The 21,081-nt window shown below is 37.0% G+C and overlaps 1 protein-coding gene across 4 annotated transcripts in view; it reads right to left on the minus strand.

The window, feature by feature from the left end:
• The window catches only part of LOC306852014 (calcium/calmodulin-dependent protein kinase type II subunit gamma-like), a 79,033-nt gene that overhangs the window by 15,969 nt on the left and 41,983 nt on the right, over positions 1-21,081 (minus strand). For all 4 annotated transcript variants that reach the window (XM_079388579.1, XM_079388581.1, XM_079388582.1 and 1 more), the window contains exons 5-12: positions 17,865-17,930; positions 15,495-15,567; positions 11,262-11,364; positions 8,372-8,455; positions 6,630-6,724; positions 3,585-3,707; positions 2,427-2,510; positions 2,267-2,309 (exon numbers count right to left, since the gene is read on the minus strand). In XM_079388579.1, the coding sequence (XP_079244705.1) occupies positions 2,267-2,309; positions 2,427-2,510; positions 3,585-3,707; positions 6,630-6,724; positions 8,372-8,455; positions 11,262-11,364; positions 15,495-15,567; positions 17,865-17,930 (671 nt within the window). The remainder of the gene's footprint in view (positions 1-2,266; positions 2,310-2,426; positions 2,511-3,584; positions 3,708-6,629; positions 6,725-8,371; positions 8,456-11,261; positions 11,365-15,494; positions 15,568-17,864; positions 17,931-21,081) is intronic.

Genomic DNA, 21,081 nt, shown 5'->3' on the forward strand with positions numbered 1-21,081 from the left:
GAAACTGACAGACAGATGTCTCACACTTTGGTAAGAGTGAGACAATTCAATTTGATCAGACAACACAACTGGAACCAGAGATCTCCTCTCCGCTTTCTCCTGACTCAGAACACTGTCAACAGTGTTGTCCATCTGCCCTCAAGAGGGCCTCCTTCCCCGCAGACCACCTGGCACTCAGCGGACCCTTGCGCCGGCTACATGGGGTCTGACGACTGGCAGCAAGCCAACCCCGCTCCTGCCCGTCCGTGTGGTTAAGCCCCTGCGCTCTTGGCGAGGGGAGAAGGAAGAGTTGAAAGGAGAGTGGTAGGGCAATGGTGACTTGGCTAGGCTGCAAGGGTCTGCTTTAGTTGACGACACAGGACACCGATCTAAAAACCTCCATCCCCTCCAAACCTCTATATTCTGTCTGAGGTGGAGAGCACCGAGGTGGGCTGAGCACAGACACGTGACCGGGGTCCTATATCTGCAGCTAAAGCAGACTTCACTTAAATGCTATTTAACCCAATAGCACAAAACACCAGTAAGCCGATCAGCAGGGAAGGAGGGAGCCAAAAAGGGCTGAAGCAATTTAACCGAGAAGGACAGAGCGAGAGAGAGTGAGAGAGAGAAAAAAGAGAAGAGTCTAATCAAAGAAGGAGCAGCAGCATTTGCATTTTTTACTCCATGCAGACGATAATTCATGCCGGCCGATGGTGAGTCTCATGGTACTGATCGTTAACAAGAATGCAGTGCTGCGCTATCAATTGGATTGTTTTGCCTAGAGCTGCTGTGTGTAAATTGAACTGGGGACAGTTGCGAGATGAAACGAGACATTGTTTGTTCACGCATATAAAAAGAGCCGATCTATGCCGACAGATAAATGAATAGACCTTTTGAAAGCTAGACAAAAGCCATAATATTTCAAATGTCACTATAACTGCCATTCCCAAAACACGGTAACAAACACTGATCAGTCAAGAAAAATATTTCAACTAATTAAGAAATCCCACTCAAATAATTTAATAACTGAATACTTTATTAAATACTGGAAAATAGTTTCACTTTTGAGTATTTTTCTTAAAAAATCTGAATTTGCCAGATGCCTAGTACACCACTTCTATGACATTTACAGTTACAGCAAATGGTGATTTGGCCACCAAATTGAGCAGTTCATTTTAATTTTTAATTAAATGAAATATTTCACAATTATAATTTTAATTGGATTACATACATTATTTTAATAATATGCGAGTTGTGTGAGACTGTGAGTTGAGAGGCATTATTTAAAACGCGTAATATAATATTATATAATATGAAAATACAACATTTTTTGAGAATGACCCATAACTGTCCTGTAGCATTAACAATTCATTGATTCGACCCATATTAGAGGACTGAACCTGCTCTAATACTTCTTACAACTATAGCGTTAAAAGCTAGCTAGATGATTGTTAAAGTTACATGGTCATGTAAAAGCAAAGCAGTATAAAAACATGGCTGAAAAAAAAAAATGACATGCTATCCCATAGACTCTTACATATCGCTCAAATGCATGACGTGTATGTGAGATGGAAATTCAGCAGGCCACTATCCTTTTAAAAGTGAGAACTTCTCCAAGACTATATAGCAGACGTCATTCATGAGAGTGAAGACCAAATAATTTATGCAAGTGATGGCAAGAGAGGCAGGCTTCTCATTGGCTGCATGCTGATTGGGTAGAGCAGAGGGAGGGGGTTTAGAGGCATTGTGGAGGGGGCTCGCTGGTCCCCCTGGTGGCGAGGTGAGGAGATGTACTCTCACATACCTTCCTGTGCAAGCGCGGCAGTGCTTGTGGTGGGAGCAGCAGGGCTGGTATGCTGCCGGCCCACTATTGGACAGAGAGGCGTTGAGTTGGGAGAAGCTATGGAACTGTTTTCAAACCCTCTACTGAACAAATTACCTTTATTATAAGGAATCAAACTCTAGAATAAAAACGACAAGCTAAAGCTTTCAAACCTGTTGTATCACCTGCACAAACCGTAAACATCTTCCGTTCAGGAAGTAAAATATTAAACTGAAAAAAAGTTACTGATATTCCTTTAGAGTTTTGAGATTTGAAGCAGAAAAATCCAAAACTTTATACTCCTGTACTAGATCCCAAGTGAATTCTCCCTCCATTTAACTACTGAGCCAGCCGTTCGACATCTTTTTGTATAGTGAAAACTGGAGCAAGACTTCAAGAGGTGGGCAAAGTTCATCCATGACTTTGCACTTTCCTACCTGAACCCAGGAGAATGAGGGAACTCACCTGAGAAGTTTCTAGAAACCAGCATAGTAGTGAGAATGGCTCCCTGAACAAAGACAGAGAAAAATGGAGTGTTTAGTCCATGGCAACAGGACTTTCAGCACTAATTTCCCAAGGGAAGAAGATTGGAGTTAGTCTAAGGGCCTTCAAACCCATGCGGTACCTTGAGTTTTCTGCGAGCGTTGAACTTGCGCAAGCACTCCACGGTCTCTTGGCGATGCATCATGGATGCCACTGTGGATCGTTGCTGAAATGAGCAAATGCAAGACAGAGAAAAACATTGCACATCAGCATTATCAAAGTATTTGAACCAATTAAAGGGAGAGTTGATCCAAAATGAACATTCTTTCATTATTTATCCACCCTCAACTGGTCCCGTATGACTTTCATTCTTGTATGGAACACTAAATAAACTTAATAATATACTTGTCACCATTAAATTAATTTTGAGTTTGCCATTTTTAAGGAGGATGCAATAATACCATAAAAGTAGTCTATACAACTTAGTGCAAGTTTTCTGAAGTCATACAATAGTCTTATGTAAGCTGAAAGAGGTATTTGTTATTCATTCATAATCTATCCATCTAATTCTCAAGATAAAGTCAGATTCGTGAACAAATCCTTCAACCAGTGCATTCAAAAGATTTGATTCAAAAGTATGATTTATTCATAAATCAGACATTGCTATTTCTCTAACAGAACATAAGTTGTATGGACCGTATTTATGGTGTTTTTTATGGCTGCACGATAATATTTAAACTGATAATCATGATTACTTTGACCAGACATTATAATCGTGATAATTAATCACAATAGTTTTCATTTGAGAAATTTTGTTTTACATTTCACCCTGATTGGGGGATTTAAACTCTTGAAGTTAATAGAAATGTCAAATTAAAAGAAAAATGTTTTTAGGATAAATAACTATTGGGCAAATATCACAGATGATTATGCTTAATCAAGAAAAGCAGAAATGATCATGCATAAAATGATTAATCGTGCAGCCCTAGAGCTTCTGCACTATTTTTGAAGCTTGAAAGCTCCAGTCCTGATTCATTGCAGTTGTAAAGTAAGGAGCAACTTTACTCAAAAGTTTTCCAAAGTCATACAGGTTTGAAACCAGATGTGTAAGTAAATAACAACAATTTTCATACTGAATGCACTATTCCTTAGCTATTACCTATTCTGAGAGCACAAAATATGTGAATGTGAAAGCTGCATTTCATATTAAACTCTAAAAGAGCTCAGATTCCCCCAGTAGATTTTTATTGCTTGGAGCTTGTGGAAAAAATGTAGAGATAACTCGGCAAAGATAACTTACACAGACCCATGGGTGCTTGAGGGCCTGCTCTGAGGTGATTCTCTTAGCTGGGTTGATGGTCAGCATTTGGTTGATGAGGTTCTTGGCCTCAGGGGTGACCGTGTCCCACTCCGGAGAAGGAAACTGGGGGGGCAAGAATTGTGAGCGAGCGTTAGATATGCAATCTAAATGCAGGAGGAAGCCTAGAGAGCTTTTCACACCACAAGATGTACTGACACACATACAGAGCGGTCTGCACCGGGGCCTAATGAAATTAAACGTATCAAGGCAGCATACAGGATCCAATGAGTCATGGCCGTCAGTCCTCCTATTGTCGGCCTATTCGGCACGGCTGGTGCTTGAAACATGTTGCTTGCGCATTTCACACCTCATGGCTTCATTGCAGCCCATAACTAGAGAAAATTGCAGTTGTAATTAGCCAATAAAAAGCTGTGTCTGTATCTGTGTTGAATGTGTGTCACACCTCCTCTTTCGTACCAGGAGATCTTAATGTGGCCGTTACAAATCCTTTGTCTGTTCCAAGTAAACCTTGGGCAGGTTCCAGGAAGTATAATTTGTTTTGCGCATCAAGCTGTGTTGCATCAGCTAAAGCGAGCGTGTGGATTGTACTTAGAAACACCGCAGGTGCTCATAAGTCCTTACACACACTGATTAAGCTGCGCTTTTGGCTCAGGGCACTGTTAATACATGTCATGGGTGGGGCGTTTTTGCACCGCTGTGCGCTGCTTCAGCAAAGACGGCCACTCAGGATGGCGCATCCAAACGTGAACACATGGCCAGAAGGCACAGTGACAGACACTGGTAACGGATGATGAAGCACAACTCTACACCTCACTGATTGTGGTCACATGACGGAAGGTTACTAGAGTACAAAATAAAGAAGTGAGCTCATTGCGAAGTTTCCCAAGTTGATTTTTACAGTATATATTGTGCGTCAATAGCAATGTGTCAGCCTGTCGAGATTTAGAATAACATTTATGCTATGGTAGATATATTACCACTGCTGATGGGCAAAAAATAAAGAAAAAAAGTCAACAAGAAGGAATCATCCAATTAGAAATGAGTAATTAAGTAACTAATACTTAATACTTAGTACAAACACAATATATTATGTACACACAGACTTTTATTTTGGAAGTGATTATTTTCGATTAATCATTTTTACCGCCCTAAAGGTCCTTGCGAAAGTATAAACTGTGTTTATAACACTGATAATATTAAAAATGTTTCTTGAGCACCAAATCAGCATATTAGAATGATTCCTGAGGAATCATTTGACATTGACGAATCAAACATAATGGCTACAAAAACAATTCAGCTTTGCCATCACAGGAATAAATTACAATTTTAAATGTATTAAAATGGAAAGCAGCTATTTTAAATTGTAATAATATCTCATAATATTACTGTTTTTACTGTATTTTTGATCAGCTGTGGTGAGCATTAGAGACATCTTTCAAAAACATAAAAAAAAAAAAAAGAAATCATACTGGCCCCAAACATTTGAATGGTAGCGAATATAACGTTTTTGCACTGCTTATTCATCGTGATTCATCATATCATATTTATTTTTCTTTAATTTCCAAATACTAAGAGATTAAAAAATCCTTATTCTTGATCTTGCTGTCTAAACCAGGGATCTTCAACAGTTCCTTGTCCAGTTAACAGTTTCCTTCCCAAATTAAAGCATATTAAGTATAATAAAAATATAATGTCCAACTATATGACTCTGAGCATGAATATAGATCATTTAAATGCCTTTGCATCATAAAAAAGTGTGAATACGTTAATATGGAACTCATGTTTTGAGTGGTCCCTGTTGCACTCCATCCACCGAAGGGTCCTTGACCTATAAACCATTTTGTGGTTGAATTTTCAGCAAAATGAACTACATGTTGATAAAGGATTTGTCATATTGTCCATCACTGAGGTGAACTGACCTGACCTACCCAACACGGTGACCACCAAAACCATCTAGCAGTGTAACATGCATGCACTCCATTTTCACAATAAGGTCACAGTTACATCATCTCCTCCCTTTTATTTGTCACATAAATTTTAATGGAATGAGCATCTCTCTGGGACAGTTGCTCACTCCATGTCCTGCCACATATATCTGAGGGTGTGAGACTGTGATGCAAGAGATGGACAATTCAAAAATACGCACAAACGTACGCAAACAAACAAGCACATACACTCTGGGACAAGAGGCAGTTGTTTCTAAGCAATGCTCATCTCTCTGCAATGCGTCAGGGAGGGCCTGACATAATCAATAACAGTACCAGTAGCTCTAAATCGCACCCAATCAGAAATTAAACAGGCAGTTGGATCACAGTGTGTGTTGCAGAGACCTTGCGACATCTGTTGTAATCAAATCATGCAGGAACAATTGAGCAATAAGCTGGAATCTTATTTATTTGAATTAATTTTATTAAATAAAAATAAATGGGGAAATATGATCATTCACTGAAATTTGACTGAAAAAAATAAAATAATTTACAAAACCATATACAATTTCAGCTGATTGATTTATTGTTCCAACATTTGATTACATTATTTATTGATTTGTGTCTTCCACCCCTCTTGCCCTATCGATTTAAACAGCTCTGCCTTGAATTTTATTCCAAGAGATTTCACAAACATTCATAGGAAATGTTAATGATATCCTGCTGGTAAATTCCAGTGATTTTCAGAAAGGATGTAGAGGCCTTGTGATGTGCGGTCTAAAATTAAACAAGCCTCACTAGACTCATTTATGAAACGGCTTGATGAGTTCACATGGACTGGACTAATTAGAAACACCCAAAAATATGATTTTAAAGTAAAACGCTGCTTCAAAAATCTATGCAAATTCGACAGAAATGTGGCCAGAGGAAATGTAGAGAGCAAAGAATTTTTACACTCCAAGTGAATGCCTCAGTTGAAAGACTTGACGGTGCATTCAAAGACCAATCAGATGAAGGGGGTTTTAGAGTAGCTGGACTGAACTCCCACAGACAGAGACCGTTAGAGAGAGTGGCTCCATCGGAGGACAGCTGTACTTACATCATAAGCTCCAGCCTTGATCTGCTGGTATAACTTGTGTTGATCTTCATCCCAAAATGGAGGATAGCCCACTAACAGAATGTACAAGATTACACCTGTGAAGGAAAGAAAGAGAAATGTATTCTGATTGGCTGACAAAAAGAATATTAGATTCCGACTGACAGAAATTCTGAAGTGTTTATTAATTTTTTCATATGTAAAAAGTTTTAGGCATGTGAAGGTATCAAATTTTCATGTTGCGATTAATTGCTAATGCTTTTTTTTGAATTGCTAATGCATGGTATACGGTATTATCACGATATTTAAATTTAGTTGCAAAAAAAGTTAACAGGTTTGATAATGTTTTTCGTATAACAAAAAGAACTGAACATTTAAATGCAATAAAGCAATACACAAAAAAATAAAGAAAAACATTTCACACAGATTAAAGTGCAAAAGAATTATAAAGATCAATAGGTAACACTTTACAGTGCAATCTCATAAGTTGACCTTAGTTAATGCATTAACATTAACAATGAGTAATAGCTACATTTCCTACAGAAGTTACTCATCTTTGTTAAAAAATACAACTGTTAGTTCATGTCAGCTCAGGTTCATTAAATAACACAGTAGCAACTTTTGATTTTAACAACGTTATTCAATAAAGATTAATGAATGTTTAGAAGAATTTTTCCATTGGCAGTTTAACTAATGAATGAACTAATGTTAATTAATGGAGCCTTAATGTAAAGTGTGACCCAATATGAATCAAAACATTTTCAAACACTATCTAGGGCATGTTGTAGTCTAGATTAAAATGCAAAAAGTTTGAAAATAAATAGCCTAATAAGTCTAAATATTTAAGTATTTGGTGCTGTGAAGAACACTGTAGCAAATACAAAAATATGAATCTGAAAAAAAAAAAAGATTTAAATCATTTAAATATGCTTTGGAAAGTAGCTGCTGCTTTGTTTCTGGGGTAACGGCTGCATTTCTGCTGTTCAGCGCCACCTGCTGTCAGAGAGTGAAGGTGTTCTTTCTCCTTCACGCTTGCTTGTTTACATCAGAGTGCGCATGCGTCTTTTGACGCAGCATACAGTGGTGTTGTGTGTTGTGACCAGTTGATGGGAAAATTATTCTTAAAATGCATTAAAAAAAAAAATCGGAATAATTTGTAAATAATTATTCATGGTATTTTGAAGTGTCCGCAATATCGTAATAAAGTGTCCACCTACATTTCACTGCTGGTTATACTCTGTATAATTGTGTATGTGACGAATAAAACTCTTGAATATCGTGCATGTTTATTATCATGATATATCCCATTAACAAATGCCGACACCAGTCTACTTGTGTGTGTATAATTAAAATAAAGTATGCTTCATAAAGAAGCACATATTTAAGTCCAAATGGTCATTTGTTTTGTAATAATATTTTACATAAAACACCAACCCCGTAAACTAGTACTTAATCATCAGCTTGTTACTTCATGTGAAACTTGCAGCCTTAACCTGACTGATGTCCTTGTTTCAAGCGATGGTTAAGTGCTTCACTCAATATTTTCTTTAAAAAATCATGTATTCCAAAAGACTGTTAACAAACAGGTCTACTGTGCATTTACACCTTGAGTTCAGCAGCAAAAACAGGCTCTACTCAGCACTGCACTGCGAACTTGAGCAGTACGAATACTGCAACCTGTTAAAACAGCCAGCAGAATGAATATGCAAGAGGTCTAATGATTAAAGACCCTGTTGAAAACTCACCACAGGCCCAGATGTCCACAGGTTTGCCGTAGGGATCCTTCCTCAACACCTCTGGAGACAGGTAGCCAGGTGTGCCAGCAAAACCTGTGACAAAAACAAGTTGAAGTGACCATTCTGTACTCTGAGAATAAGATTAAGTGGATTCAAACCGCAGGCGCCTGTAGGCAAAGTAGCTAAGCCAATTAATATTCACAGAAATGCTAATAATCCAAGCAGGTGTGTGTGGATAGTTTGATAGATGAATTTTTCCATAAATCAGAACCATTTAGAGCCAAAATGGTGACGTGCCAAGATGGCTGCCTCCCTCTAGCACTGGCAAGACTGAAACGGGCTAGAAATAGGTAGATTTTGAACAGCTGTGGTAACATAATTCTGTGCTGTCCAATCATATAGCCTGTATACAACAATTATTTCTACCCACAAGGCTTTGCTCTTCACAAAGCTCAGCATAATTCAGTCAAAACAAGATGATTACCTATTTAAAACTACAGAAAGCTGTACTGATACTTGATACTAAAGCAGCAGCTATCTCATGGCAGCAGACATAAGCAGCCGCCAGTAGGTGGCCACAAGACCCGAGAGAACCCTGCCTGACGGTTTTATCCAGTAGAGACAGCTCAGGAGGGGCATTTTCATAGCTAAAGGGTCTTTCACACACTAACAGGAATGACTGTGAAAGCTAAACATGAAATGGACTAAGATTGGCATTTGGCACAGCCTGAAAATAAGCCTTTACGGCCATCCCAATCCATTTCAGACCAGAGGTAATGGAGCAGGAAATGCGGCAACATCCTTTTAAGATAAACTAAAGGAACATCACAAGAGGGAATCAGCACAGTTGAGAGGGGGAAATCCTCACTAATATAGGAAATGCTGACAAATCTGAAGCAACAGTAGTAAAAATATAAAAATGTGTGGAAAGTATAAAAAGTATTTACAAATGGTCAAAACCACCCACAACATTCTAGCATAATGGGGACAAGCACCACATTGAAATATAAAAATCCCCAAAAGTGCTTGTAAGTGGCAGGAAAAAGGTTTGAATAGATGTTGTAATTACAAATAGCTAAATTAACAACAGCTCTTAAGTTCCTCACAAGTATAAGTTTGTCTGAGACGTAGATTTAGAGAGTTCTTTCCAGAGATATAGGGATTTCATTGTGCGCTAAAATAGCGGTTTAGTTAGTAAATGTACATCCATGACATTTGTGACCCTGGACCACAAAACCAGTCTTAAGTCGCTGGGGTATATTTATAGCAATAGTCAAAAATACATTGTATTTTTCTTTTATGCCAAAAATCATTAGGATATTAAGTAAAGATCATGTTCCATGAAGATAAAATGGGATTCACATCGGAAACTTGCTTGCACTGCTCACAAAAATGTCCGGACACATATATCCACGCCACATGGCACTGCCCACCCATTAAACACTTTTGGAAAGATGTCACTGAATCCCTAGCCTGCCTCCTGGGCTGCCGCATCCCATTATCCCCCTTACTCTGTCTACTGGGTGATCTATCAACTCTCAATCAGGAAATAACAAACAAAAGGATACTCCTCGCAGCGTTAGCCATCGCCAAGAAAACCATCTTCTTAATCCCTAAACACTATTCACATAGCGCATTGGAAAAATTTGCACAGACTACATCTCCCTTGAATATTTTTCACCTCACAATACTTTGGAACCACAACACTCCAGATCAGACCTCATTCAACTCTTACAAATGTGACACTGATTCTAATTATTTATTTATTCGCATATTATTATACATATTTATACAAGGTTTTAGTAATACTATGAGTGTTTTCATTACTATTATCATTAATATCATAGAAACATTGAACAGTAATAAGATGATGTCGATGGGATGATGTTTTGTATGAGGACAGTAACGGTTTAATAAAGATCATAACACTATATACTTAAAATATATAAATATAACTAAATCAAATCTGCACCCAACATCTACCACATGTTTTTAATGCACCGCATGCTGATTTTAATGCACCACACCCTTCTTTTAATGCACCACCTCAGCTTAGACATACATACATATAGTTATCTTACTGTGAATGGTAGGAGGAAGAAAAAAATTAATAAATAAAAAATACACCACTGACACAGAAGCTAGGATAGGTGTGGTATGCGTTGGGTATAGGGCTGGGCGATAATTCGTTAACGATAATTATCGCGATATAACTTTCCTCGATAAAACGATATGAAGAGTTCGATAAATGTTCGATATAATGTTTATGCGCCAAAAGCGGAATGAAACAGCACGCCTCATTTGAAGGCGTGCTGCTCACTAGAGCAGATGCGTTGACTCGGTCACGTGAGCACTAGTCTCGCGTAGCTAGACCTTCAGACTGACGGCTGAAGGTCTTTCATTGGCCATGTAAATTTCTTACCATAAATATATCAAAACTTCATTCATGAATAGTAATATGCATTGCTAAGAAGTTGATTTAGACGACTTTAAAGGTGATTTTCGCACCCTCAGATTCCAGATTTTCAAATAATTGCATCTCGGCCAAATATGGTCGGATCCTAACAAACCATACATCAATGGAAAGCTTATTTATTCAGCTTTCATGTGATGTATAAACCTCAATTACGAAAAAATGACACTGGTTTTGTGGTCAAGGGTTTGTCTTTCTTCAAAAGAAAATATTAACAAAATCAAAAATGTGAGCTGGGGAAGTTTCTGAATATGGTTGATTTGACACAAAATGTCAATGGTCAGTTTTTGTAAAAAAGTATCTGAGCATATTAAGAGTAAGGAAACACTAGAACTACATACTAGCATGTATTTTAGCATGCTGTCTTACAGAATTGGAATCAAACTGAGGGGAATAATAAATGAGAGCAGGAAACTTGTTCTTTACCAAACCAGGCCTGCTGATCTCCCTGCACCTCGATGGCCAGTCCAAAATCAGCCAGTTTCACTGCCGCTCCTTTCATCTTACTGGCCAACAGCAAGTTCTCGGGCTGAGGAGGAAAACAGAGGAAGCCTTTAACACTCGCAAACATTTCAAATGGACTGAAAAGAGAGGTTAAAAAATCCTTTAAAACTGACAATGCCCAGTGTGTGGTGCAAAGCTGGACATTTTACTGGTGGTGAATGTAAAAAAAAATCTAGAAAAATCAAGAAACAAAGAAATCAAGAAACATTTCTTAAAAACGGTGCTGCTTAATTTTGTAGAAACCATGATAAATTTTTTTCACAATTCTATGAATAAAAAAAGAGCAAAATAATTGATTTAAAATATACTTATAAATATCTTTACTGTCACCTTCAATCAATTTAATACATCCTTGCTGCATAAAAGTATTAATTTCTTTAAAAAAAATGTCCTGAGCCCAGACTTTAAAACAGTAGTGTATGTTAATTAAAAAATTTACAGTAGTGAGATTACAATAATCAGAATTAGATAATGTGTTTAATTAATTATAGTAAACATAAATGATACAAAAAATACTACCTAAAAATAAAGCTAATTTTATTTTCATTTTCCCTTTTTTTTTTATTTATTTGAAATATGATGGAGACATGAATTTAAGTACACCAGTAACATTAAGACATCCAGCAGAAGTAACACCTACAAAACCAACAATACAGCCACTTAAAAAAAAAAAAACAAAAAAAAAAAGTATATTACAAGCAGATGTGCAAATGAACATGTCATTTCTCTACACTGGCCAAACCTGCTGAGTAGGATATGACAGATTTTGGGGGTCAAAGATCTCTCCACAGGTAATTGAGTTTATACTTGGCTTAAAGGTTAAGCACGACTGAATTGTGTTTGCTTTACTAGCACATTTACGCTGAGCAAATATTAGGGTGGATTTCCTGCGGTTTTGTCAGTGCTCCAAATGTAAAAATCAAACACAAACATGCATTAATATCTAAGAGTTTCGATTACAAAACCAAGTGAAGAAGCCCAGAAAGATATATTAGGCACAATGGAGGACTTTCACACTAAAATATAGGCTGGAAAAGTCGATTTCCCCTCCGTTCTCGAATACACAACTCAATAAGCTTGATTTATTAGCTGCAGCACATATATCTTCTCAATGCACAGACTTCCTCCTCGAGTTCTACATTCCATTGGCACAAAATTCAAATGCATCCGTTATGAAGATGCTGGGAAATTTATGCCCATAGATGTGAATCTCTCACTCTCCCTCATTAAACGCACAGACTACAAATGAGGAATGGTGAGACTCGCCGTGACCCCTCCTAAATCCCTCCATCTCTCAGGCAATACCAGCAACAGTTGTCGTATCACGTTCCTTGCTATGGCAACCAGCCTGGGCACATCTCTGCTGCTCAGCATTGGGCTCACATACACATGGGGGAGGGCAGTGGATGTGAATAACGCACAATAGGAGGACATGATAAAACTGTGTCTGTATGCGTTATCAAAGACATGCCACCGTCAAGACAAACAGTACATTTATTTCATACATTCACATGCACTGAGACACAAAGGCAAAGTGTTTGATGTTTATACTTGTACTTGATTCATATGGTAATATAATGAATTGCTTAACTAGTACTGTTAAAAAAGAGAGTATTACTTTAAACAAAGACAATCCTTTGTACAAACAGGGTGATTCTTTGTCAAATCAACCAGAGGTCCCTGTTATTTTTTTATTTTATTTTTTATTATTTACATAAATGAATAAGATAGCCAAAATATTAAAAGTCATGGATGTATATTTACCAAGTAATCCATTATTTTGTAGAGTGGGGTCAAAATAACAATTTTCACCTGAGATTCGGAGCCAAATTACAAGGACTTTTGCAATCTTTGTTGCATTATATGCCAATGGTGAGCGTTCAAAAATAGGCAAAAGCACATCTTGTGTTTATATGCCTATAACTGAAAGTATCTTAATATCCCTTTATATTTTAGTCCTTAAATATTTCTTTTGGTATCTTTATTTTTATGGCCCTACATTGTTCATTTCCAAAGATTCAGCTTTTCAAGATTACAAGATACTTTTTTCTTTTTAAAAGAAATGTGTGAAGTACAAATAATGTTGAAAAATCATTACTTTGACCCCCCTACACTCTCAGAAATAAAGGTATAGAAGCTGTCACTGGGGCGGTACCTTTTCAAAAGCTACATTTTTGAACCTATTAGATTTAAATATGTACACTAAGTACTAATACATACCTTTAAGTTACCAAAAGTGACCCTTTAGGTACAACCATGCACCTTTTGAAAAGGGTACTGCCCCAGTGACAGCTTTTGTACCTTATTTTGTACCATATCAGTGAGTGTAAACAAAAAGTGGATTGCTTAGTAAATATACACTCACTGGCCACTTTATTAGGTACACCTTGCTATTACCGGGTTGGACCCCCTTTTGCCTTCAGAACTGCCTTAATTCTTCGTGGCATAGATTCAACAAGGTGATGGAAACATTCCTCAGAGATTTTGGTCCATATTGACATGATAGCATCACGCAGTTGCTGCAGATTTGTCGGCTGCACATCCATGATGCGAATCTCCCGTTCCACCACATCCCAAAGGTGCTCTATTGGATTGAGATCTGGTGACTGTGGAGGCCATTTGAGTAAAGTGAACTCATTGTCATGTTCAAGAAACCAGTCTGAGATGATTTGAGCTTTGTGGCATGGTGCATTATCCTGCTGGATAGTCCATCTCAGAAGATGGACATGGTCAGCAACAATACTCAGGTAGGCTGTGGCGTTTAAACAAAGCTCAATTTGTACTAAGGGGCCCAAAGTGTGCCAAGAAAATATCCCCCACACCATTACACCACCAGCAGCCTGAACCGTTGAGGCAAGGCAGGATGGATCCATGCTTTCATGTTCTTTACGCCAAATTCTGACCCTACCATCTGAATGTTGGAGCAGAAATCGAGACTCATCAGACCAGGCAACGTTTTTCCAATCTTCTATTTTCCAATTTTGGTGAGCCTGTGCGAATTGTAGCCTCCGTTTCCTGTTCTTAGCTGACAGGAGCAGCACCCGGTGTGGTCTTCTGCTGCTGTAGCCCATCTGGTTCAGGGTTTGACGTGTTATATGATATTTTCTGGGGAAGTCGTGGCCTAATGGTTAGAGAGTCGGACTTGTAATCCGAAGGTTGCGGGTTCGAGTCTCCGGCCGGCAGGAATTGTAGGTGGGGGGAGTGAATGTCCAGCGCTCTCTCCACCCTCAATACCACGACTGAGGTGCCCTTGAGCAAGGCACCGAACCCCCAACTGCTCCCCGGGCGCTGCAGCATAAAATGGCTGCCCACTGCTCCGGGTGTATGTTCACGGTGTGTGTGTGTTCACGGTGTGTGTGTGTTCACGTTGGATGGGTTAAATGCAGAGCACGAATTCCGAGTATGGGTTACCATACTTGGCTGAATGTCACTTCACTTCACTGTTGTGCGTTCAGAGATGGTATTCTGCATACCTTGTTTGCAACGAGTGGTTATTTGAGTTACTGTTGCCTTTATCATCTCTAACCAGTCTGCCCATTCTCCTCTGACCTCTGACATCAAGGCATTTTCGTCCACACAGCTGCCACTCACTGGATATTTTCTCTTTTTCAGACCATTCTCTGTAAACCCTAGAGATGGTTGTGCGTGAAAATCCCAGTAGACCAGCAGTTTTTGAAAGTCACTTAAATCCCCTTTCTTCCCCATTCAGATGCTCGGTTTGAACTTCAGCAAGTTGTCTTCACCACATCTAGATGCCTAAATGCATTGAGTTGCTGCCATGTGATTGGCTGATTAGCAATTTGTGTTACCAAGCAATTGAACAGGTCTACCTAATAAAGTGGTCGGTGAGTGCAGATCCATGACATAATATTTTTTAGCTGGGGAAGTTTCTCAAATTGGGTTGATTTGACATGTAATGACCCAAAAGTATTTGTAGCAAGTATTTGAGTAGGAAATTAAACCGAAATGAAATAGCACAAGTATGTATTATCATGTGCTTTAGCATGCAGTCTTAAAGGACTGAAATCAAACTTAGTGGAATATTGTTGTACGTGTATATCTATGTTTGTGCGGAGCAGGGCATTGACTCGGAAACCCTCAGAGGCAGGCCAGTTGCCATGTGTGTAGTTGCCGTTGCGACAGGCTCTCACTCACCTTAAGGTCTCTGTGCACGATGTCATGCTGGTGAATATGATTGACACTCTCCAGGATCTGATTGATGCACTGGCTGAAAAACAGAATAATAAATCAATCAGTGGCAGAGAAAGATCAAAAGGATAAGTGAGGGGGAGAAATAAGGCTAAATACAGATTTTAACCTTTTATTTTTTACTGTATACAAAAGTCAGTTTCCTTATATTTACCCTCTTTTTACTTAATTTTACTTACTTAATCTTACTTTAAAAGCCATATGGGTAGCTGTAGGGAACAACATTTTCATTTTTGGGTGAACAACACTTTTGAAAATACACTACATTTAAAGAGTATTCTGCAGTTGATACCAGATATAATATGGTGTATATTAAAACAGCCATTCATAAAATTGCCAAACAAGAAATGCTACCACAAAAATAAATCCTATTAAAGTATATTACCGAAAATCAGTTATATAGTCTTATATTATACAGTCATTTTATAAAGAAAGTCTGTAATTGTAATGCCTTAATTAAAATAAAGGCTTAATTAAAATAAATTCATTACAGCAAAGTTAATCAACAGCGTTGGCTAAACAATTCAATTAAGCAATTAAATTAAACACCATGACTGGATAACTGATGCTACATATGAATGTACCACTGCTGCTTTAACAGACTGAGCTGGGGTCAAGTGTAATGTGACTGAGGCACATAAGGTTAGCTGAGCAGGGGATTGTGGGATAGCTGGGTTGGGCGTTACTCTTGGAAAAGCACCTCACCCTCAGACAGGTACACACACATGTACATGCGTTATCTCATCCCCCTTAAAGCTGTAATCCTATAACAGAATGTTATAGAGGCCTAACCGGGACAGATGAACGTGTGTGTGTGTGTGTGTGTGTTTGAGTGTTGCTGAGGTGTCATGCAACTTTATAGATACTTAGTATTAATGTGAAATTATGCATGGCTTTCTTTAGATCCTTATTGAATTTGTTCTGAGGAAATGGCACAGATGATGGTTGGGATATGAATGTGTACATCAGACTTCTCGACATCACTTGTAGGCTTAAGCAAAACAGACGGATTTTGAAATAATTCATATATTATATCATTATATTAACTTGGCATTTGCTGTGTATTTAAATTATTGTATTACTAACCTATCCATCCATTTTGCTGTAATAATAATAATAATATAATATATAAATTATTATATAATTTATATATTTATTATATTGTAATTATTATATTATATTATAAACTTGGCGAGTGCAGACTCATACCATGTATAATATATAAAATGTCCAATTTGCTATTTACATTATTATACTAAGCTATCCATTTGTTTTGCTATAATATAATAAAAATTATTTTACAACAGCTATTATATCATGTATTATATTAAGCTATCCATGTTTTTCTATAATATAATATATACATTATTTTACAATAGCATGTATAATATAATATATAAATGATTGTTTTAAAACAGTTAATATTATATTATTATAACTAGAATTATAGTCATTCCAGTGACAAGCACCTTGTCATTTTATCATGCCTTGTTAGGACATTTGATTGAGTGAAAATGGAGTATATGAGATAAGAAAGTAGACTGACAAAGACTGTTGAGTATATTAATGTTACAAAAGAACACAGACTCTATTTGCCCAAATTTGGTTATATTTTAAGCATTCCATTTTCAGTACAGCACAAATCCCACTGGACACAAAAGACCTGTCTCTCTCTATCTCACACACATACAGTACATGCGCGCACACACAAATAAGACAGCTGATCTTTTTATAAAATGCCTCTTTTCCCGACTCACCCTCTTTTTATCTGTCTTTACCTATGTGATATCAAAGCTCTAAACTGGCATCACGCAACTCTTGTAAAGCAAATTTACCATGAACTCCCAGATGAGCGCATTAAAACACAGCTAACTGCTGGACGGTGTTTGTGTTGGATGCCTGGGGCTTTAACTTAGAATCAGAGTTCCTCAGAGACTTACACACTCGCTGCTGGTTCCTGAAGACACTGTTCAACGTGTCATTTCTATGTTACCAGATTTTCCACTTTGAGAAAGCTGTTTAGAATGAATCTCCATGTTTGCCGTTCAGTGGCAGTGCTGTCTGTGCTGCAGAAGTGATGCACTCGAAAGGAGGGGCCAACAGAGGCCAAATGGATGTGCTTTTGTGTGGCACCTGTTGATTGCCAGTTCTGCAACTCCACCATCATTAAAGGCTTTCAGTTTTTCTCACAAAAGGGATCGTCCTCTCTCTGTGCTTTTGAATCAGATGTAAGTGTGTGTGAGCGTGTGTAAGTGTGACCTGCTCACTGCAGGCTGCAGCACAGTAACCACAGCAACAGTAAATTGGAGAGCCCACCTTGCGTCAGCTTCACTGTAATACTCTCTGGCGACGATGTCCTCAAACAACTCTCCCCCAGTCACACTGTGGAAAGAGAGGGGGGGGCAGTGAAACAAGGGATTAGAAAGTGGAGAGTGTGCTGGGTTTTGGGCTAATTTGGTCAGCAGCAAGATGCAAAGCCGACATTTTACACTTACGCAAATATGATCGCAAATGTATGTGACGCTGCAGTAAAACAAATTTGGCCTGATTATACTAATATATATATATATATATATATATATATATATATATATATATATATATATATATATATATATATATATATATATATATATATATATATATATATATATATATATATATATATATATTAATGCTGTCACTTGATTAAAAACAATTAACTAATTAATCGCACATTTTTCTGAAATTAATCACAATTAATCCCACCTGACATTAAAGTTTTAAAATATACTTTTATATGGCAATAATTTCACATTCAATCTTCAAATTGATGTAAAAACAACAAACACGGTATATTTTTTTATATTTGTTTAATGGCATCTTTATTTTTATGACTGAAGGCCAGTATCACTGATACCAATTAATATTGATTTCCCTATAAAAATGTTTCCCCCTAATATTTAACCATTGACTATTAGCCATTCAACTTTACATTATAAGAGCTATCAATTTTAACTTTAGACTTTAAAAATAACTTCTAATTTAAGTGAACTTAAAACAATCTTCACATAAACCCATTTAACCCATGTCACATTTATTTACCTGTGCCCCTCAGCAGAAACATACAGAAATGTAATAAAGTTATCAAACACTAAATTCTAAACTAAATACAGATAAATACTTCCAGCTATATAAAAGTTATTGATTTCCTCTTTTTTTCTTTTATTCTTGATGAACAGACATCACAGCAGCTGGTTATTAGGTTATTTGGCTGCTATTTAAGAGGTGCCGCTGCTAAACGTGATGCAGATATGAAACGAATCGTATTTTCTCTCAGCTCTCATCCCCGTTTCTGACCCATTTCAGTCCCTACTAAGTCTCTGCTACTAATGAGGTGATGAGTTGAATCGGGTGTGTTAGATGAGGGAGACAATGCTGGGATGCTCCAGGACAGTTTTGAAATCCATTTCAGAGACATGTTCTTAATGTAACTCATATAGGCTATACCATATAACATGCACGCACAGTTTTAAGGCAGCTTTAAACACCTTTTTGGTAACTTCACGCCTTAACTGACCACGGCATTGCATGCACGTAGTTTATTTCGCGCTTTGATAAGAATTTATACAGACTACAGCACGCGCCAGTTTCCGCACTCGTTTGACTCGCGCCTGTCGCTGAAGTGAATTTGGAGTGCGCGTCTGAAACGTCTCCGGATTGATGTAATCGTACAGACGTTCTGCGACTGAATAAATGCACTTCTTGTCAAGAAAAAAACAGACAGAAAGAGCAGTTGTGAGTGGGGTGGCCAACCCTAAGCTCCGCCCCTGAGTTAACGGCGTTAAATAATTTTAATGCGTTAATCTGAAAAAATTAATCGCCTGTGTTAGCGCACTAATTTTGACAGCACTAATGTGTGTGTATGTATATATACATACACATACACATACATATATACATATATATATATATATATATATACACACACACATATATACAGCTACACTGTGTATATTATCGGGTGCAGGGATGCAGTTATAATTTTACCACAGTAACCATAGTTTGAAACAAAAGATAAGTGGCAATGCAAGACAGTGGTGGCACTTAAAGTTACCAGAGATTTACTGTAGTAACCTGTGGTATTTTAGCCAAAACTGGTCAATTTTGGTTGTGCAAAACACAGAAGGAAATAAAGAAAAGCGTGTCTGACAAAAAACTATATTATGAAATAAATATAAATGACTAAAAACAACAAAAATTACAGTAATAATAATAATTGCAATTACTGTACAACAAATGTATTAATAATAATAATATATTTTAAATAACACATTTTAATTAGATTTTCATTATATAACTTTAATAGTCTTTTGCATTGCAATAAAACATAATATAAAATAATATTTTACATATATTAATATTGCAGCTCAACTGGTTTTTTAAAACCGATAATAATAAGAAAGTTTAATGAACATCAAATCAGCATATCAGAATGATTTCTGAAGGATCATGTGACACCGAAGACTGAAGTAGTAACTGCTAAAAACAAAACTGCTAAAAAGTTTTCCTTTGCATCACAGGAATAAGTAAAATTTTTAAATATATTAAAAGAGAAAAGAGTTTTTTTAAACAGTAGTGATACTGCACAATCTATTGTGAGGATGGGGTGCAGTTGGCACTGAAGTGTGCACGAGACCCGTAACGGGAACATTAGTAGCTCAGCCTTTGTTCCACATAAATTGAGTTCCACAATGACGCCTGGAAAAATCAAAGTGCACTGGACTGGTTAAAACCAGGACGCAATCAAAGAAACAACAATCTTGACAACACTAAATTGCATTTATAGGGCCACCCAGAAATGTCTACCCATCCATTTTGCTGGCAGATCCCATCAAATTGAAGGATATATTTTTGACACCCGAGAAAGTGCATACAAGGCGTTTTTGTTGAACATATTTCAGCTGCATTTATCTGCCTGCAGGAATGGGGTTTCTGACATGATTCACTGGAACAAAATGTCTTGGGATTAATAACTTGTCCATCCTGATTCAAAAAGCGGGAAGCACCTTACAGTCATTGACAGTTACAAACTCATCTGAATACAGAAACTAGCTCAGTTTCAAACAATGTTATTTTCATTTTATATGATATTATAGTATTTATTAATAATTTTAATTAGCTGTTATTTTTTTCAGCATTTTTATTTTTAAATGTAGTTTTAGTAATTCTGTGAAGTGTTTTTTGTCACTTAGTTGTATACTATAGTTTTATATATATATATATATATATAAAATCATTTTATATATATATATATATACAAATATATTTAATATATAAATATAACATACTTTTCTGAAATGTATGTGTGTGTATTTATATATACATAAAAATACACAGCACACATACATATATTATGTAAACAAAAACTTATTTCGATGCAATTAATAATTTGACAGCACATACATATACATATATACATATATTACATATATATACACGCACACACACACATCTCTTAATTTATTATTTAGGTTTAGTAATTTTAGTACTT

This window comes from Barbus barbus (assembly GCF_936440315.1).
Source record: "Barbus barbus genome assembly, chromosome: 32".
In the NCBI taxonomy this organism is placed as follows: domain Eukaryota; kingdom Metazoa; phylum Chordata; class Actinopteri; order Cypriniformes; family Cyprinidae; genus Barbus; species Barbus barbus.